The 18,295-nt window shown below is 44.1% G+C and overlaps 1 protein-coding gene across 2 annotated transcripts; it reads left to right on the plus strand.

Moving 5' to 3' along the window:
* Positions 1–870: 870 nt before the first annotated feature.
* Positions 871–12,366, plus strand: GATAe (endoderm-specific GATA factor). Of its 2 annotated transcripts, none has more exons than XM_070281517.1 (6): positions 871–1,111; positions 9,606–9,922; positions 9,980–10,877; positions 10,933–11,428; positions 11,500–11,824; positions 11,894–12,366. In XM_070281517.1, the coding sequence occupies exons 1-6, from the start codon at positions 1,076–1,078 to the stop codon at positions 11,988–11,990; spliced, it is 2,169 nt and encodes a 722-aa protein (XP_070137618.1). In that variant the 5' UTR covers positions 871–1,075; the 3' UTR covers positions 11,991–12,366. The 2 variants fall into 2 exon arrangements, with proteins under 2 accessions (XP_070137618.1, XP_017091773.2); XM_017236284.3 differs by lacking the exon at positions 871–1,111 and adding an exon at positions 4,964–5,464.
* The last annotated feature ends 5,929 nt before the right edge of the window (positions 12,367–18,295 follow it).

The following is an 18,295-nucleotide window of genomic DNA, read 5'->3' on the forward strand; positions in this document are numbered from 1 at the left end:
CCTTGGCGGCAAATGGAAATGGATGGCGGAGGTGGAAGAGAAACAGAAACTGGAAACCGAGCTGGCAGTTAGCCTGCAGATACCCCAAACTGATACCGATATCCTACCAATGGCAGCGGCAGGAGCCGCCACTACAACAACACCGAATTGATAGCAAATCTTCATTATCTTATAAATACGGTTGCATTGGTGGTCGTGTATCGCTAAAAAGCCAAGATTAGATACTTTTATCTAGCTGGGTCAATCCTCCCCTCCTTTCCCCGCTGTCTCCCCGCAATCCTGTCAAGAAATTGGCTACGTCACAGATAGAGTTTCCGTGGTATTATCGGTTAAGCGAATTCCTCAGATTTCCATGTTTGTCCAAAGGGGAGTGGTTCGGAGGGGAGTAATGTTGTGGCTTACATTTTGAGTTTTGTTTTTGGGAGGGGACTTGGGGGCCTGTCCCGAGAGGAATATCTCCCATTCATACACACAAGTATGCGATTGTGCCCGTTGGGGAGTCGAAATCTCTGTTAAGATACGTTAACTTATCTAAGGCCACTATCTATTCTCAGATATTCGATATGTTCCGCTATATAGCGGAGTATTATATGCCACGACGATAGGAAAAATCACTTTGGTTGATAGGAACGATCAGTGAGTAGTGAGTGTGGTGACGGTCGAAGTTTTCACAGAAGCATTTCCTCAACCAGACGCGGAAAAGTCGGACGCGAATACCAAAATCTAACCATAAATATCTCATCGCTAAAATGCCTTTCCGACAAATTCTCGCTTTTATCGTTCGGGGGGAAAAAAAAACAAAATGTCAGCTTTCATAAGTAATAAATAATGTTTCGGCACGAACACGTATTACTTTTTTTTGGGGTCGGTTTACCAGCTACCTAACCAGACCCATACCCGTACTCGTACCCGGCCACTCACTCCAAGTGGCGATCCCAATCAACCCCAGTAGCCATGATTGTTAGCGTTAATGGCGTCCATGTAGCTGTGCCTCCACATCCCACATTGGCACAACAATGTACAACAACAGCCGCAAGCAACTCTTACGGATTATTATGGATTGCCAGTTATAATCATGACTCACCTGGCCCGGCCTCATTGGCAAACAAAGGTGCGTATACAGTGTACGGAATACAGAACAATCGAAGAGGGTTTCTGTTTCGAAGAAACCGAAGAAGCTCGGTTCTCCACATTATTTCTGATATTTCTGCTGCCAATCAATGTTTGGTTTTGAATACATATCTTGGGGAACCTGTATGATATGTATATTTTATATATTTGAACAGAAAAACATATGTTAATTCTCATTTGTGGCATATTCACTTTCTTTGGAGTACCTCTTCCGAAAAATAACAGGCTTTGTACGTCATTACTTCATATATATTCGATTGATTTTTGTTTTGTTAAATACAAAGATATTTATAGCCTCGTAATTTTAAAAAATTTGGGCCTTCGAGTTGAGTTACTTTTGTTTGTCATAATTTGTTATGGTGGTTTTAATGTTTTAAATAAATGGCTTATGAATTGTGCATTTTATGGCTGTCAAAAGTAATTTTAACAAAATGTAATTTTATATTAAAGGTATATGGTTAATAAAAGTGTAAGTTTATTATTTTAATTTGGTATTTTTTAAATAAATATGAACAAATTAAATAAATTTCTTTATAATAAGGCTTATGGTTAATAAATGACTTTTGGTCTCAATAACCTTATTTCAAACTGAAGCAAGTAATGTAAGAAATAAATTTTTGCTTAATATAGTCTTACTCTTAATATCAACTGCTTTAATTTTAATCAGCTTTGGGAGATTCCTCCATAAAACCACTGTCCTTTTATTACTGATATCCAAACTTTCCCCTGACTCACCCAAAAGATACATCACTGTCCGAATCGCCATCCGTAAGAATTCGAATGAGCATTATTTAGTCAAGTGACAACTCTTCGGAGCGTAAACAAAGAAAGCTCAGGTCTTTCACCAGGGCTTCCTGCAGAGGTAGAGCTCCTCCAGCTGCACCACCTTCTGCCCCACCATCCGTCCAACCTTTAGCCATTTTGCCTGCGGAGTGCGCAGTTCCATTTTCATAACTCATGCCTGAAATCGGTAGCGTGCCTTTGGCCGGATGATTTATGACCCCGGGGGAGAAAGCTTTGGAGCTCCGAACTCTGAGTTCCGAGTTCCGTCGGGTTAATAGAATTTACTTGAACCCAATTCGCCTGGGCCTGGAAGGCACAAACGGCGACCAGAATGCAGCCATTACTGGGCCACAGCCACTTCCATTTTATTCGATTGAGCCACGCCATTGCCGTCTGGCGGGGATTGGGCAACTTCTCGGGGTTGGATCGACCTCGGGGGAGTGGGGAGAGGCTTCCACCCCCGATGTTGGTTTTGATGTGGCTATAATTAAAACTAAGGCGCACGCCTTTGTTGGCGCGCCGGGCGTTTAATTTCCAAAGAGTTCTTCCCCTTATCGAAAATGGAAAAATACAACAAAAAAGCCCCGGTCTGAAATAATATTATTATGACAAAACAAGTGAAGAAAATTGTACAATGTAGTATAAATTAAATTCCGGAGAGTCACTCCAGCCACTGATCGGCGATACTGTCAACTGGCCAAGAACACTTATTGCCAGATAACTTTATAACTTTTTGGCTTTGTTTTTGGAATTGTTTGCCTTTTCGCCTCGCTTTATTTTTTGCCTTGAGAATTTTTTATTCGATTCGTTTTCTATTTTTTCTACTTTGGTCTTCCGCTGGCGCAGCACTTGAAATTGCACGGGCGTTGGACAAGTTGAAGGGTGTGCGATTCCCGACCGCGATACGACCGCTGCTCCAACGTCCAATGACAGTGGTCAGTAAGAAGGCCTCTGTCTCTGGTCCGCCGCCCCTAAGTCTTCCGCCGTAGAGCCGTAAATTCTCCGGCAAGGCGGCCAAAGCTAGGTGCGGCGGTACCATCAATTAGGGTATTAATTGCTTGGCTCTTCCAGGCCAAAGCCTCCCCTATGAGTCACAGGAAACAGTGTACACACGAAAAGCAGTTCAATCTTACTTTTACCGATTTTATTAAATTATTTTGAAAGAAATACGTTTTCATATTTTTCATATTTTACGTTTTCATATTTTACAAGTTCTAGAAACTAAATACCTTTTATAGATATTTAACTTTTAAACTAAATAATAAGATTAAATATGGTGATCTGCCAAATATACAATCTTCCTGGAATATTATTAATCCTTCCTTTCCGACCAAATACTTGATCTTACCATATCCAAAGTATACCATAAAGAAATAGACTTGAAATAGTTATAGAAACTAAACTTCCTCATAGATTGTAAACTTGTGATCAAAACTGATATTCCCCTTCTTTAAAATGTATAAACTTTGATCTCCCTGGGATAGTTTCGAGCCTTTGTAGCCTAAAACCACTTATAAGACATAATCCGGATTTAATATTCATCCAAGTGTACTTCAGAGACCAACAAAGTCGAGTCCTACTCTCGAATTAATCTCTTGTAATGTTGAATTCGTGTAGCGCCATTTGTAAAGCGACTCGAGGCCTGTCACATTCGGCGATGGAATCTTTTTTTCTGGGGGGGTGCGAGTTGGGGCCAGGGCTGTCAGCTTTTTGAGTGATTAATCACTGCAAAGATATTTTGCGACACTCCACAGCAGCTACTTGCAACCGGGGCAGGCTATTAGATACTTTTGTCTGACGGTTTTGCTCTTAAGATTCGCCCATGATTAATGCCCCACATGAGTTGCAACAATTAAAATAATCGCCCCAAACCGATTCACAACCCATTCATGGGCGGGGATCCAGGGAAAAAGTGCTGGTAATTGTGGCATTAAAAGCAACTCTACGGGGATCTTTATATCTCCCTCTCGGCCAAGTCGGTTGTGCATTTTAATGGTCGTCATATATCTGCTTGCTTTATGGCTTTAACTATAAACAATTTATGATTTGTTTGGCCAGGCTGTGCCAGTTTGGTTGGCTGATTTGTTTGAGGATGTCAGCCATCCATTGAAGTGAAAGTTGCAAACAATATAGAATTAAAAGGTACAGAATCGGTATATTTCTGGATATATCCGTAACTATTTTCTATCTAGTTCACTTGTCAGATTTTTGATCAAGCTTTCCACTCGTAAAATCGCAAACTTCAACCTTTGTCTGGCGTGTGACATTTCAGAGGTTTTGCAATTTATATTCCCCGGCACCTGATCCTCGACCACGTGTGTTTGCTGAGCTGCCTGGCTTCGATTTGAGTATTGGGTATAGTTCGCCCCCCAGCTCCCTCTCGGGGTACCTCAGGTTTTCATTAGTTACAACACTCGAGAGGTGATTGTGAAGTGGGAAAGTGGAGCGCCGCAACAGAGTATTGGAGCCGTCAGAGCGGCCCACATTCGAGGAGGAGGCGGAATGTGTGTGTACCCGAGTGTGGGGTCATATAAAGCTTCAGACGGCGACAGGTCTTCCATTCTGTCGGGGCAGCGAGGGGGAAGGAGGCCAATGGAATCCATGTCCAATCCAAAGCCATCGTTGACTAACGTTGGCAATGTTTATTAGTTTGCCAGAAAAGTGTTTTATGAGCGCAATTAGAAAATGCGCTAGACTAAATTGCACAATTGACAAATAGCTGGCTAGTGGAGTGGGTATGGGGCTTGTTGTGGGGGGTGCGGTGATCGGAGGGGGACCCTATGCCGGCTCTTCGTTACCCTACGAAGTGAAGCACGCAGGCGCAATTTGTATCTCACGGATACTTATCGCAGGCCAGGCAGCACCACCACACCACCACACAGGTAAACCTTATCGCCCTCGAACCGAGGTGTTGCGATAAGATAACCAATACGCGACCGGGCGATACAGACACGGACACAGAATAAATCATAACGCAGGGCACACGGACAGGGCCGCACACCCACACAGGTGTGAGTCCGCCCAACCGCAGCGGCGCCGTGTGCTCCGCCAAATGCGTGTGTGTGGGTAGGAGCTAATTGGGCGGCAAACGCGCGGCAGGCACCGCAATGCCGCAATGTTCCCGTCGTCGTTGTTGTCATCGCCAGTGAGGAGGTGCTCAGCCAGCCAGCCCGGGCCAGCCATCCAGAGCCGAGTTGGTCTCGAAAAAAAATAGCATTTCGTATCATCACTTACCGCTAAAGGTTGCGCGCTCGAGAATCGCTCCACGGATGGCACTAAAAATCACCGCAACCAAACCCTAAATAAAAGACATAGTTTTGCCAAATCTACAATTATTTGGTAATTTGCGCGCCAATTGATAAGAAATAAGTGCAAGTGATAATATTTTGAAAAAAACAACAAACCTAGAAAAAGAACCCAAACACAACAGAACAGAAATCTAGTGATAAAAACCCAATCTAAGATAAAACGTTGGAGGAGCCTATTTTAAAGAAAAGTTCTATTGATGGTCTGCAAAACTATCACAACGAGTGTGAAAATGCAGATGAAGGTAAGAAAACCTTTGAAAAATAGGTTTACAAAATATATAAAATAAAACTTTCAAGTTCGAACTTCCAACCACTATTTTTGTTCAAAAATAAATTTATTTTAAAAAGCAGTATGCCCACAAAATCACTACAACTTTGAAATGTCATAAACACAATCAAAAAAAAAAAATTAAGTCACTAAAATCGAACTCTTTTAAACATATTTAAATGCCTTTTAAAAGGTTCAATTTACGAGATCTATATAAGCCTATCTATCATTTCAACTTTGTTTTAAAGACAAGATCATAAAAAGTTTTCAACATTTTCTCACACGAGTTCATTAAGCTAAATAGACAAGCCATAGAGGGCCATAAAAACCAGGCTCTTAAAGTTTATAGATCGGCCACAAAACACTAATATGTAATAATTTATTAATTAGAGCCAAAGAAAGGATATGATTAAGGTTGGGGCTTAGCGCCGGGAAAAGAAGACTCGTCAAGGAGATAAGACAAATTGATTTATAAGGCAGTGAGTCATCGGGATGCAGCAGCAAAACTGCGACACTTATTTTTTTGTCGGCTCTAAAAAATAAACCCAACCGAAACCATTAAGAAAACGAGAACAAAAAACGAAACGAGCCAACAAAAACAACAGAAAGCCAGGTTAAATGTGGAAAGATGGCTAATCTTTATGAGGCCAAAATTGAATTCAGCTGCGATCGGAGGTGGCGTCAAAATACCTTTGACAGAGAAACGAAAAAAAATAAAAAATAAAATTTGAAACACGCTAGCCGACGTCGGCTGTGTGGCTCAGTTCATGAATGAAAAAAGGACTATTTTTTGGTCGGGCCTTTCCTAACGCCAGCACGGATAATGTGAAATTTATGTCAATCTTATCACCTCGCTTTGGTCCTGTCTCGAGCGTATCCTTAGGGGATGGAGTTGCCTTATGAATGAAGCCAGACCTTGGCCGTTTGGGGGTTAGTTTTCACTAGCCCGGAAGTGGCACTCGAACGGCCAATCGAAATCGAGTACGCTAACAGTTGCCCGATGGCGGCATCGATAGTTGCAGTTCCAGTTGCAGATACTTTTATTAGACACGCGTCGCCAGTTGACAGTTGATGGCAGATACGGCAGGGAAAAGGGCTCTCCGGAGTCCGGACTGGACAAAGGTTCGGATTGATGGCCCTTTAATAGAGCTGTAAATGCAGCTGGCAAATGGCTTATCTGACTTTCATTAGGCAACTGCAATGGACTTTAATTAATCGACGGATCTTCTAACAATGTGTGGATAGATACTAGGCCCGCGGCAATACTTTTTCCATTTAAAAACGTTTCTAAAAGGCGAGGACAAATTTATAGTTTCATAGATACTTTTAAAATTTAAACGCTAGGTTGAATAGGTTTTGTTTTAAGTTATTGAAACTTTAACAAATTATTCATTACAATGGTATTGAGTTTTTCAAAAGCATAAAATACCCCTTTATTAAATGCAAAAATATTTAAAATTTTTATGTTGATCTGTGCTTAAGAAACTAAAACTGAACTGAACTTATATGGTTATATTTATTTGAATTTAGTAAAATTGAATTGAACAACATTTTGAATCTAAAGTCTGTTATTATTTTATTTAAAATAACACAAACTAGTGTATCTACAACTGAGAAAAATCCCTTCTATTTGGATTGTGGATATTTTATTTTGTTCTCATAAATATTCAGATTTTAAAGATAGAATTTTTTGAATTTGCTTAGAACTTTTGTAATTCTATATTTGTTAAAACAATAATTTAACTTAAGACCAATAAATTAGGGATTAAAACTTTTATACTTTTTGGAACTTTTTTGTAGGTTTACTGCATAGAATCTCAAGTATGGTAACCCTACTAACAGATCCATATTAAACGAATTAAAAAAAAATGTTTCATTTCATAAGTAATTAGTAATTTTGTTAGCAATTCATTTCACAATCTTTTCCTTAAACCTCCTCCTCAGATAGTAATGATTAAAACGTAGCATCTGTTTACAATTAATCAATTATTAATGATTAATTGTTTAATACATATAATCTTTATTATAAATATTCATAAAATTCTCCAACGGAGTACGTAAATACATATGATATATATTGCAATCAACAAAGGTCAGCTCATTGAGGTTTTTAAATAGAAGTACCTTTAAGATTTTCTCAACTACAAAACGGAGCTCAACGAAAGCGAAACGAGGTGCGATTATATAGCCAATATCTTTTGTTTATATAGATAAAGTACAGGTACTGTGGGTGTGACTGAGCAGATTTCATTCATAAGTTGAGTACCGCACCCTGTTCCCTCCTTCTCCCACAACTCCACTCTGCGCAATGGGTCTTGACTAAGTCCGGCCGGGGCAAATAGCACATGCCACTCTCAAATGACAAACACAACCCGTCCACCTTGCTCAACTTATTGTAATTCTTGTCCCAATTGATGACGTAGCCTGGGGGAGATTGGGAACCTGGGGGTACTCCAACCATGACCTCTCAGAATCGCTCCCAGCAGAAACAGAAACAGAAACAGCAGCAGCAGCAACTGATTATGTACATTGATAGCGTCCGGATAAGATATTGTCCGTATCGTTCGGCCGTAGTATCTTAACTTTTCGCAGCCCGTACATGGGCAAAAGCATGGGCACGTGCATATGGCATACCTATCGGGTGTTATAGTACTACTATATACACACTCAAAAGTCGGGGTTTATCTGCAGGTGCTCGGCCGATTGTCAAAGTGACGTTTTTTTGCACCAAATTATCTCAGGGGATTCCTCGAACTTTGGCTCGAAGTAAGACGCGGAAGAGTATTTTTAGATTCTTCAGAACTCTAACTTCCTTCGTCATTACTTGCACCTAAGTACTTGGAGTTTGGACTGTACTTTCTGTACTAAAATAAGGTAATTTTTCATTTTAACGACTTGTCAACTCATCCACGAGGCGCCGTGAATCACATTCTACCTTAGATCGTAACCATTTGTTTGCAATATATACAATATCAATCATTTCGGGCAGGTCACCTAAAAACAAGTTCCACTTAAAATGAATCAATTATAAAAAAATCGGAGAGTAAATAATAAATTAAAGAATGAAAGTTCTTTGTGACGAAAATAATGTTTTACTTGATTTTGCGATGAGTGTAGTGTACTTTTCATAATTTGTATGAAGGCATTTATGTTTAAAATCTTAAAACTGGAAGAACCACAAAAGTGAGGAATGAAACTATGATTTGCTTAAGAAATTCCTTCAAATTTCTTTCATATTCCCGGAACTTATTCCTAAATATAGTAAAACTTCCAATTCATTTTCAAATGACGTCCCAACTATTTTATTTGTTGGAACATTCAGACTGGATTTCCCCTCCTTTTTATGTATGAGGCATTGTATGTTTATAGTTATGGTGAAACCCCATGCGAAAGCCTTCGGCTTATATGACACTTGTCAAGAGCTGGCTTCTCCGGGCCTGGGCCTGGGCAGGTGAATCAGGTGACAGCGACGATCAAATGTGTTGACACAAGTCGAGGATGGGGCCCGTCCGTGGTGGAAGTGCCGCCCCCAACGTAATGAGGTCATAAACTGAAATCGAATGACGTGCGGCAGGGAAAACAGAACTACATTTTATGGCCAGCTTTTATTTCCGCCAAAAAGGAAAATAAAAAAAAAACACAAGTAACGAACAAAAACCAAACACACAGAAATGAAAACGAAACCAGAGACCTCAGAGCTCAGTTTAGGGTTCTGTTGGCAAACATTTCTTTCTCGGCCGGAATAAAAGTGAAAAATGTGTCCGACATTGTTGACACTGAGATCGCCGACAGATGGGAGATTTGGTATTAAAACGAAAGGAGAGACAGGCGGTGGGGCTGGAGGTAGGAGAAGGTCTTCAAGCCCGTCTCCGTTTGTGGTACTTTACGGTTGTAGGCGACAAATTGAGCTGTGAGTCGAGAGCGGGCGGTGCCGCTTTGATGTCGCCTCTGACTCTGACTTGGGCTCGTTCTGGGGACGTTCGTTGTTGACTTTTTTGTGGCGGAAATCGAGGCGGCCACTTCGCACTCTGTTGGCCGGAACTGGAGCCACACTTTTGAGGCAAGCGCCTCAAAGCCGAGCGAAGCACTCATCACTTGTCGCTTGCTCATTGCAGATGGAAACGCAGACACCGCAGCAGCAGCAGCAACAGCAGCAGCAGCAACAGCAATTGCAACAGCACCAGCCGGTCCTCACTAAGCAACAACTCCAATTGCTGGACAAGATCAAGCTGGAGAACAGCAACGGTGCCGAGCAGCTAGCAGCACAGTCATCTAGCTCCCTGGAGGAGCAACAGGAGCAGCAGCAACAGCAACCTGCAACATCCGTGGGTGTGGTGGTCCAAACGAGCCAGGCAGGAGTTAGCGAATCGGAGGAGCAATACGTGGTGGTGCCACGAATCCAGAGACGGATTCTAACCACAGCGGGTACACTGTAAGTCTCCTTCAAGGAAAATTAAAATTGTTTTCCTTAATTCTTGACTTTTTTCAGGGAGGTGAACGAGTCCCGGGAAGGAGAGCTTACCAACGCCAGCAACGCGAGTTCAGGATCGGCGCCAGAAAGCCACATTGAGTACCAGCGCTCCTCACACCACTCCCCAGGCGGAGCCACCCACTACGTTCAGATGGCGCCACGCAATTCCGAGGTGCCCGACCAGGGACCCACTCCTGGAGGACCTCCGCCGGGCACTTTATACGCCTATCCCTCGGGACAGATACTGTGCAATGGCGAGGACGGGACGACCATTAAAATCGAGACAATTGAGAAGGGCGAGGTGTCTGGCGAGCCGCAGCAACAGCAGCTCCAGCAACACCAGCAGCAACAGCAATGCCCCACGCCTAATGGCGGAAGCTATGGCGATACCATAGTCATGAGCAGCGAGGCGGAGGCACTACAGCACCATCACCACCAGCAACAGCAGCAACACCAGCACCAACACCAGGCGGCACAAGCAGCAGCGGCGGCGGCAGCAGCAGTCCATATTGCAACAAGCTCCCATGGCGGAACCGTGCGATTCGTGACCGATGACGGACGCTTCGCCACCGCCGGGCCGGAGACCTCCAGCTCGAGCCTCTACTACGATGCGCCGGTGGTCGAAGGAAGTGTCCATGCCAACGAGTCCAAGACGTACGCGGACCTGGGCAACGCCTACGCCCCCTTCCCGTCCAGCTCCAGTTTCAGCAGCAACAGCTACGCGGCCACCTTGCCGCAATCGAACACCATCTACAGCGTGCCGGCCACCGGCCAGTTCCTGGCCAAGTCCGAGACGGGTCTGAATTCGTTGCGCCAGGCGGGACCGGCAGCCTTCCAGACGATATCCTTCCCCGACGGCGGCAACGCCATCGAGACCCTGTGGACTGCTCCGCCCGAGTACCAGAATGTGTCCTTCGTAAGTATTTTATTTTCAAGAATTTTATTGAGTTTCTAAAACATTCTCTCCTCAGACCAATTTTCATCCGCAGGTTATTGATGAGTACCCGTCCGGGAATATGACCACCACCCACTGGACTCCCGCCGGCAGCATTGGCCAATACGATCCCAGTCTGGTGTCGGGTTCTGCCACATCATCGCCAAACCACGAGCTCAAGTGCGAGAACTGCCACTCGCCGTACGTGCGGAAGGGCAGCGACTACTTCTGCCCCAGCTGCACGAGCTTCATGCGGCTCCCGGCGCGGATCCCCCAGAGGCAGGCCAAGCCGAAGGCGGCTGCCGCTCCCAACAATCGGCGGAACGGGGTGACTTGCGCCAACTGCCAGACCAACTCCACGACTCTGTGGAGGCGCAACAACGAGGGCAATCCTGTGTGCAACGCCTGCGGACTGTACTTCAAGCTGCACAACATGAACCGACCGCTCTCCATGAAGAAAGAGGGCATCCAGAAGCGGAAACGCAAGCCCAAGAACAATGGAGGCGCCCCCATGCACCGTGCTCCATTGCCAAGTGAGTTTGTCCTTCTCATTACACTGAGGAAAATGGCTAATAATTTCTCTAAAATTCCATTGGATTTCTAGGCATGGCGCAAGGAGTCAACCTGATGGCGAACAGTCCCCTGTATCCCTCCCAGGTGCCGGTGAGCATGTTGCAGAATAGCCAGCAGAATGCCAGTCCGGAGCTGCACGACATGTCCACGACGGGAGCGGCGGGTAACCAGCGGGTGGTGGCCATTTCGATGAACTCCTCGGCTCCGCCCACCTCCGATGGCACGCTGAACATGTCCGCCCGTCACCATGTGACCGGGGAGAGCCACTCGCCGTACAGCCAGCAGTCGACGCCGGCCCAGAGTCAGTCCCCCCATCTGCCCAGCCCAGTGACAATAAACCGCCAGATAGTCCAGCCGTAAGTTTTCCAGATCAGCCAAAGATGGGAAATTTTTAAGTTAACATTATTATTATTATTTTCCTGCAGAGTTCCTGCCATTGAGAGCGGTCGCAGCTCCAACAGCGAGCTCACTCCCAGTGTAATCACACGAACTGGCCTCCCCGAGCGGTCATCGAATAACTAAGCTAGCCCCGAAGAAGAATTCAAACTAAATTAATCTAAACTTAAACCAAAATGTCAAGATTGCCAAAATATTTATTTAAGCTCTAGCTCGTAAGATATGTCCCAGTTTGGAGGATGCAGACTTGAAAAGTTTCCAGGACCAGAAGAGTTCCAGGTCCCGACATTAAACTCGTCTTCCTCCCCCACCACCTTTAGTCAGCAAATATAGTTTGATTGGTGCCAACCACTTAGGATCGCTTCGATTTCAAGTACTTTAGAGGTAGTTTAGCTAAAAAAGAAGAGGAAAACACCGAGCCCATAAAGAGGCCTACGATTTTGTACGTTTAAGCGTCTTTTTTTAGATTCTACAAAATAAATAAGTTGTAAACGCAAACACACACTCGCCAGACTTTGATGACTCTACCGGAGGGGCCTCTACCTCTACCTCGTTATATTTCATTGTCAACAATTTGGCAGCCGGCCAAATTGATCCAAATTAATTTTAATGACCTCCACAGACCACAGAGCGAGAGATCGCTGCGAGACCGAAGGATACCATACCATACCATAAAATCTTAACAGGTCGGAACGGATCGCAGCAACCTCCCCGGATCGCAGGCAGTGTCTAAATAGCGATTTGGTGTCATCGCTTAAAAGCCTGTCCGACGCACAGTAACGCCACCGCCTGCAGTCGCCTCCTTTGATCTCCCGGTGGTATGGCAAAAATGCTCCTCAAAGCCCGAAGATGGAGTCTCTGTTTCGGGTTAAATAGGGGGGATTCATGTTTGTCGGAGAGGAAAATATAATATTGGTTTTACTTTAATTGAAATAAAATATTTATTGGAAATTTTCAATCTATATCCCTAGTTTCTTGAAAAGTTTATTTTACAGGGTTGTATTCAAACAAAAAAAAAGGTATTAGTTTATTTTTAAAATGTATTTAAATTTTAAAATTAAAAAGGTTTCTTAATTAAACTTTTTATATAAAGAGCTCTGAATGAAATGTAAAATGCTTTCAAAAACATCTGTACCATAGAAAAAAATGAATTTTTTCTTCGAGTATATAAAATGCCTTGTTTTTGTCTTATAAATCAATAAAAATTTCAAAAATTATATTTGTATTTACCAACCTTGGTGAGTAGAGTTCCCCCCTTAAACCGTAGGAGGCGCAAGCTCGGTATAATATTAACGCCTTGAGCTCGGTCGGGACTCTTGCTGGCTCTGCGCTCTGCGTTCGGGCCCTGTTTTTCCTTTGTCTGAGCCTTTTGGCTCTTTTTGTTTTTGGCGTACGCTCGATCAATTAGGCAAACTTGTTTTACGACCGCTTTTATTAGCGTCCGCTCTGGCCGGCGCTCCACGTAACCGGAGTTGAGGCCGAGTCGGGCCGAGAGCCAAAGCCAAAGCCAGAGTCCAGACTCCAGCAGACCCACTCGGGCTTTTGGGGACCGGGCAAGTGGGAATGAGTAATGAGACGGCGGTCCCAGCACCCGGCAGCTATGGAATGTGTTGGAAAAAATTATGTGCAGCGTCAAGTTGTGCAAGTGGAATGGATTGGCTCATCGAGTGGAATGAAATAGCATTTGTTAGGCAAGAGGTAGTCCATTTTTTAGATAAATTATAAATATATTTAAATAATAACAAATAATGAATCTCCAGGGAAAGCTAATGGGTTGATAAACAGACATCCTTCATGGCATTAAAAAAGCTCTTATTACTTTTAATATCAGGATAGGATACCAGGATACCAATTAGCCTCGCCAGCCCCATAAACCATATCGGAGTCGCAATTGTATTTATGCTTTAGAAACACTCCAGTCCATAATGAGCGGACCACTAATTGCTGCCGCACCTGTGGCACATCCTCTGCAGCCGCGAATTAAAACATTTTCCATTTGCCAACCCGTTTTATATTTCCAATTGCTGCTGGAGGAGGAACTGAGGGAGAAGTAGTGATGGCAGGGGCCTAGGAGTCAGGGACCAGGGAGGCGAGACCGTAAAATAATAATTCAATGTGACAGGCAACAAGATACGACAGCGGGCGCCATTTTTCAGATGCCACCCCGCACCTTCGCCGATCTGGCGAGCTCCGGCAAGTGGCACACTTGCAACTCGCAATACTCTGACATTATCGCTGGGAATTATGACAGACGTATGTACGGAACGGCGAACGGGGAACAGCGGACCGCGAACGTCGGAAAGTGATCCGCTAATCTCCGGAGCCTTGCATGCATTTGAATTTCTATTAAGCTAATTGCAATTGGACGAGGCGAGTGCGCATTTGCTCATGTTTTAAAACGCTGCCTCAGATACAGCGATTGTTTCCAGATATGATTCTGGAGTGGATAGGTTCTTGGAGCAGGGTCAGCCGGTGGGGGCATAAAAGCCAACATAAAGTTGAAACTGTCAACTGGAACTGGCTTCGGGCCGGAGCACTCCCCGTTTGCATTTAATTAGCCAGCCAAATGACCACCTAGCAAGGCGGCCTCTTGAACCCGAACTCGTACTTTATTTAAAAAAAAAAAAAAAGAAGACTCTGAACCGGGTTCGAGGCGCCACTTAGCCAACTTCAAAGTGCAGAGTGCCGACTGGAGAGTGTGCATCTTCGCCGGGGTCTCCGGGCCGGGCCGGGCCGGGCCGGCAAGCTACCATCATCTTCATGGCTGGCATTACAAATCGACAAACGACACGAAAATGCGCTTTAACAACGCGCAGTTAAAATAGATAAAAGCCGATAGTCGGACGCCGCCAGCCGCTGCAAGTCCCCTCGAAAGAGGATTACAGGGTCTGAGGAGCAGGGTGGGGGGATTGCAGCTAAGGGTATCATTTGTTTTAGTTAAAGCTTGCCAGATCTAATACTGGCTGAATAAAATATTTTATCTATTTATGGGTAACTTATTATTTAAACTTTCCAAACACTCCAATATTAATTGGCTTTTCGGAGTGGATTAGATGGATTAGACCCATTCGAAAAAATGGGTTATAGATTAATTTTTTTAATTGGTTTACTTTAATTATTTAATTCAATTAAGAGTTTTATTATATTTAATTGTATTTCTTAAACAATCCACTTACAGTGCCCCCTTTATTTAAATTTGTCCATTATTATCCTCCCTAACCTCTTCTAGATTTCATTCCCCAGACGCTGATTCTCTTTCCTCTTTCTCCAGAAGACACTCCTCCAGAGCTGCAGTGACGTCACAAATCCAACCTCAACAGCAGCAATATCATTTCAATCCGAGTTCTAGGAAAAAATATCAAAATTCCGAGAATTCACACGAAAGACAAAATGCGATTGCCTTGGAAGAGCCGCAGAAGGCAACAGATTGGGATTCAGTCGGGATACGGGTTTGTCAGGGCAGGGGTATTATGAGATTCAGATGGCTCTGGGTTCAGGAATGGGAATGGGAATCGGAATGGGTATGGGTATGGGTATGGTGGATATGGGTTAAGGTATTCCCTTGTCTTTCGGCTCTTATCACAACTCACGCGCGTCTCGTTCCATTTCGGTTTTTGGCTTGGACCCGAAATCACATTATCTGGGCTCTGCGTTCTCGGTTCTCCGTTCCGAGATGGCGACGTAGCTAATGGATATGCCGCATATGGTATAACATATCACAGATGACGATGATGATGATGGGCCGACCGCTCGGTCTCTTCTTCTCTTTCGGTTGCACTATCTTTGCTGTCTCTTTCGGTGCAGACGCCGGTGCCAGTGCCAGTGCCATTGCCGGTGTCTTGGAGGAAGATTGAAGATGCGGCGCTTATCGAGGAGAAAAGCAGAGAACGCAAAAGATGCGACTCGAAAAGAGTTCAGCTGGCCGGCTGGCTGGGTGGAGTTCCAGTTCCAGTTCGAATCCCAGTCCCATCTCCTCCGCATATTTGTGTTATCGTTCTGCCCCCGTGCTGCACCCCCGTGGGCATTTGCATCACGGAATGCAACACGAGAAAGAAGGGCTCTCTCGGCGCAGAAATGTGGCGCCAAAGGAAGCGTTGAAAATGGTACTTGATCTTGATCGCGATGTGCCGACCGAACCGAAGAGGATCGTTCCGCTGACTGTAATTTAGACGGCGCCTCGATCCTTGTTTCACACTAATGCACTTGCAGCTTTTAGATGTCACCTGGACCAGGGCACTCCCCTCCTCGGCCAGTCCACACCAGCTAGGCCACTTTGTGATCTTGTAATCCCCTCGGGGGACCTGTGAGCTGCTCGTGTGTATTCAATTGGAATAATTAGTGATATCAGTTTGAATTTGTTCATGGTTTTCATCTTAGAAATTATGCAATGAATATTAATATTAATATTAAAAAATAAATCTATAATACAAATTAAATATCTCGCACTTCTTAAGCTAAAAACCTTTTAATAATAGCCTATTATGTACTATATTATTAAAACCATCTAACATCTCATTTTTAGAACCCAATAAAATCATAAAGAAGCTAATAATATAATTTTTTTTACCGATTCTATGGTGCTATGTTGTTACCAAGGCGTCATAGTGTTCAATCTAGTTCCGATAATTTTTACGACCATCTGGAGCCTTGACAACTTTGTTGGCAGGCGCCACACTCCTCTTCATATTGGCCATAACAATTACAATGTATGACACCCACTTATGGCCAGCATCCCTCATATCGGAACCGAGGAGCACATCTATGACTGGCATCCTCATCAATTAAGTGCCTGCGAAAATCTTGCGGGCTTTTCATTAGTTTATCGAACGGTCGCGGTACGGGGGGAATATTTCAAATCTTGCCACAAGCTGGCCCCAACCAGTTGCAATTAAAGGTTCTGTTCTCGGTTGGCGCCGCTTTCACGAACCCTTTTTTAACGTGAGAAAATTCCGCACTGATTTCTACATACTTATGGGCAAAATGTCTCGTTATCGAGCGCCAGCATACCTGAACAAAAATGTATGTGCGTATTCCTGAGATAGTGCGCCTAAAGGCCGAGGAACGGCCGGCAAGAGCGTAAATGTCAAAATGCCAAAATTAATTGCAATGGCAGTGCCACGGATAAGGCTCCAGAAAGCCGATCTGCTCCGGCCATGCTGCCAGCTCCAGGAGCCAGGCCACTGCCCACTTTTGGGGCGCCACAAAGAGGAGGGTTTTGGGTGGAGGTCAAGGGCGGGGTCAGAAAAATTATTAAAAGGAGATACTAATTGTTAATTTTTAAACTCTTGACTTTCATTTAAAATTTTTTAATATGCAATAGAAGAATAATAATAATCTCTAATTTGGAATCGTAAAAGCCCTTTTCAGACGCCTCTGGCTTGAGACTTCAGTTCCTTCGTGGCCACCATTACAAATTCTACCACTTTTGACCCTGCTGCCGACCAACAACCTCTGCTTGCCACACCTCAGAACCCATAGCCACAATCAAAACCAGACCGAGGGCCATCATGTCTTAAGACCGAGGAGCTATCGTGCCGGAAAATCAGCAGGACGCCGTTGCAGACCCGCCGAGAAATCGAGAAACTTGCAACGGAAACCCGTTCCGGGTGCCCCACAGTGCTGGTCCCCATTTTGAGGTGGAGTCAGCAATGTGGCACCAGCGTTTTCATTGGCCAACTGCACTGCTAAGACACAAACACACACACACTATCGTGGATGTGTTACCTGACCCCCAGCCGCCTCTCAGGTCTGGCTTTCATTAAAGCTTCGCATAAATTTTGTTGCATGTTTGTGGCGCTTTACGTCCGTGCGGCGCGAGTTCGTCTGGGTATCGCGGGCTACACGCACTTCAGACTTCAGTCTCAATTCATTTGCAGCTCTTCTATTAGCCCCTTCTTGTCCAGAGTCCCCCCCTGGAAAACTGGTAGACGCATTTCGTGCCTATGTCTGGGGTCTTTTTTTTTATGATTTGGCCTGCTCGTATTTTGGCAGTTCCTATAAATAATTGAACTTTATCGCTCGGAGGCCCGCGTGCCATTTAATAAATTTAATTTGTGGTAATTGAACATTTGCCAGTGGCAGGCACGAATGGTAGGTGACGAATTTATCAAGTTGTCTTTCTGCCCAAAAAAGCAAATGAAATCGGCCATTTTTCAGTGGTGACAAGCGACTAATATTCCAGAAAGTTTTTTGGGTGCGTTCTGTAATCAGAGCACATTCTTGTGCCATGCAGAATGTGGGATTTTTCTTTTTTTTTGGGGATATGTGTCACTTTTTTTTAGCCCAGCAACTGATTTCAAACAAATTAATCTCAAAAAGAAAGGTTACTTAGGAGAAACTTGAATCGTATATACTCTTTATTTTAAATGAAGTGATTCTAAGAATATAGAGCTAAATGAATTTTAAGTTTATATTTGCAGTATTCTTTAAAA

The sequence above is a fragment of the Drosophila bipectinata genome, chromosome 3R, assembly GCF_030179905.1.
Source record: "Drosophila bipectinata strain 14024-0381.07 chromosome 3R, DbipHiC1v2, whole genome shotgun sequence".
Lineage (NCBI taxonomy): Eukaryota > Metazoa > Arthropoda > Insecta > Diptera > Drosophilidae > Drosophila > Drosophila bipectinata.

Excerpts from the sequence above, each read along its gene's own strand:
- GATAe (XM_017236284.3), top strand. The coding sequence starts at position 5,420 with ATGGTCTGCAAAACTATCACAACGAGTGTGAAAATGCAGATGAAG. Across the intron at positions 5,465-9,605 it reads GTGTGAAAATGCAGATGAAG|ATGGAAACGCAGACACCGCA; the intron begins GTAAGAAAACCT and ends TGCTCATTGCAG. Across the intron at positions 10,878-10,932 it reads AGTACCAGAATGTGTCCTTC|ACCAATTTTCATCCGCAGGT; the intron begins GTAAGTATTTTA and ends TTCTCTCCTCAG.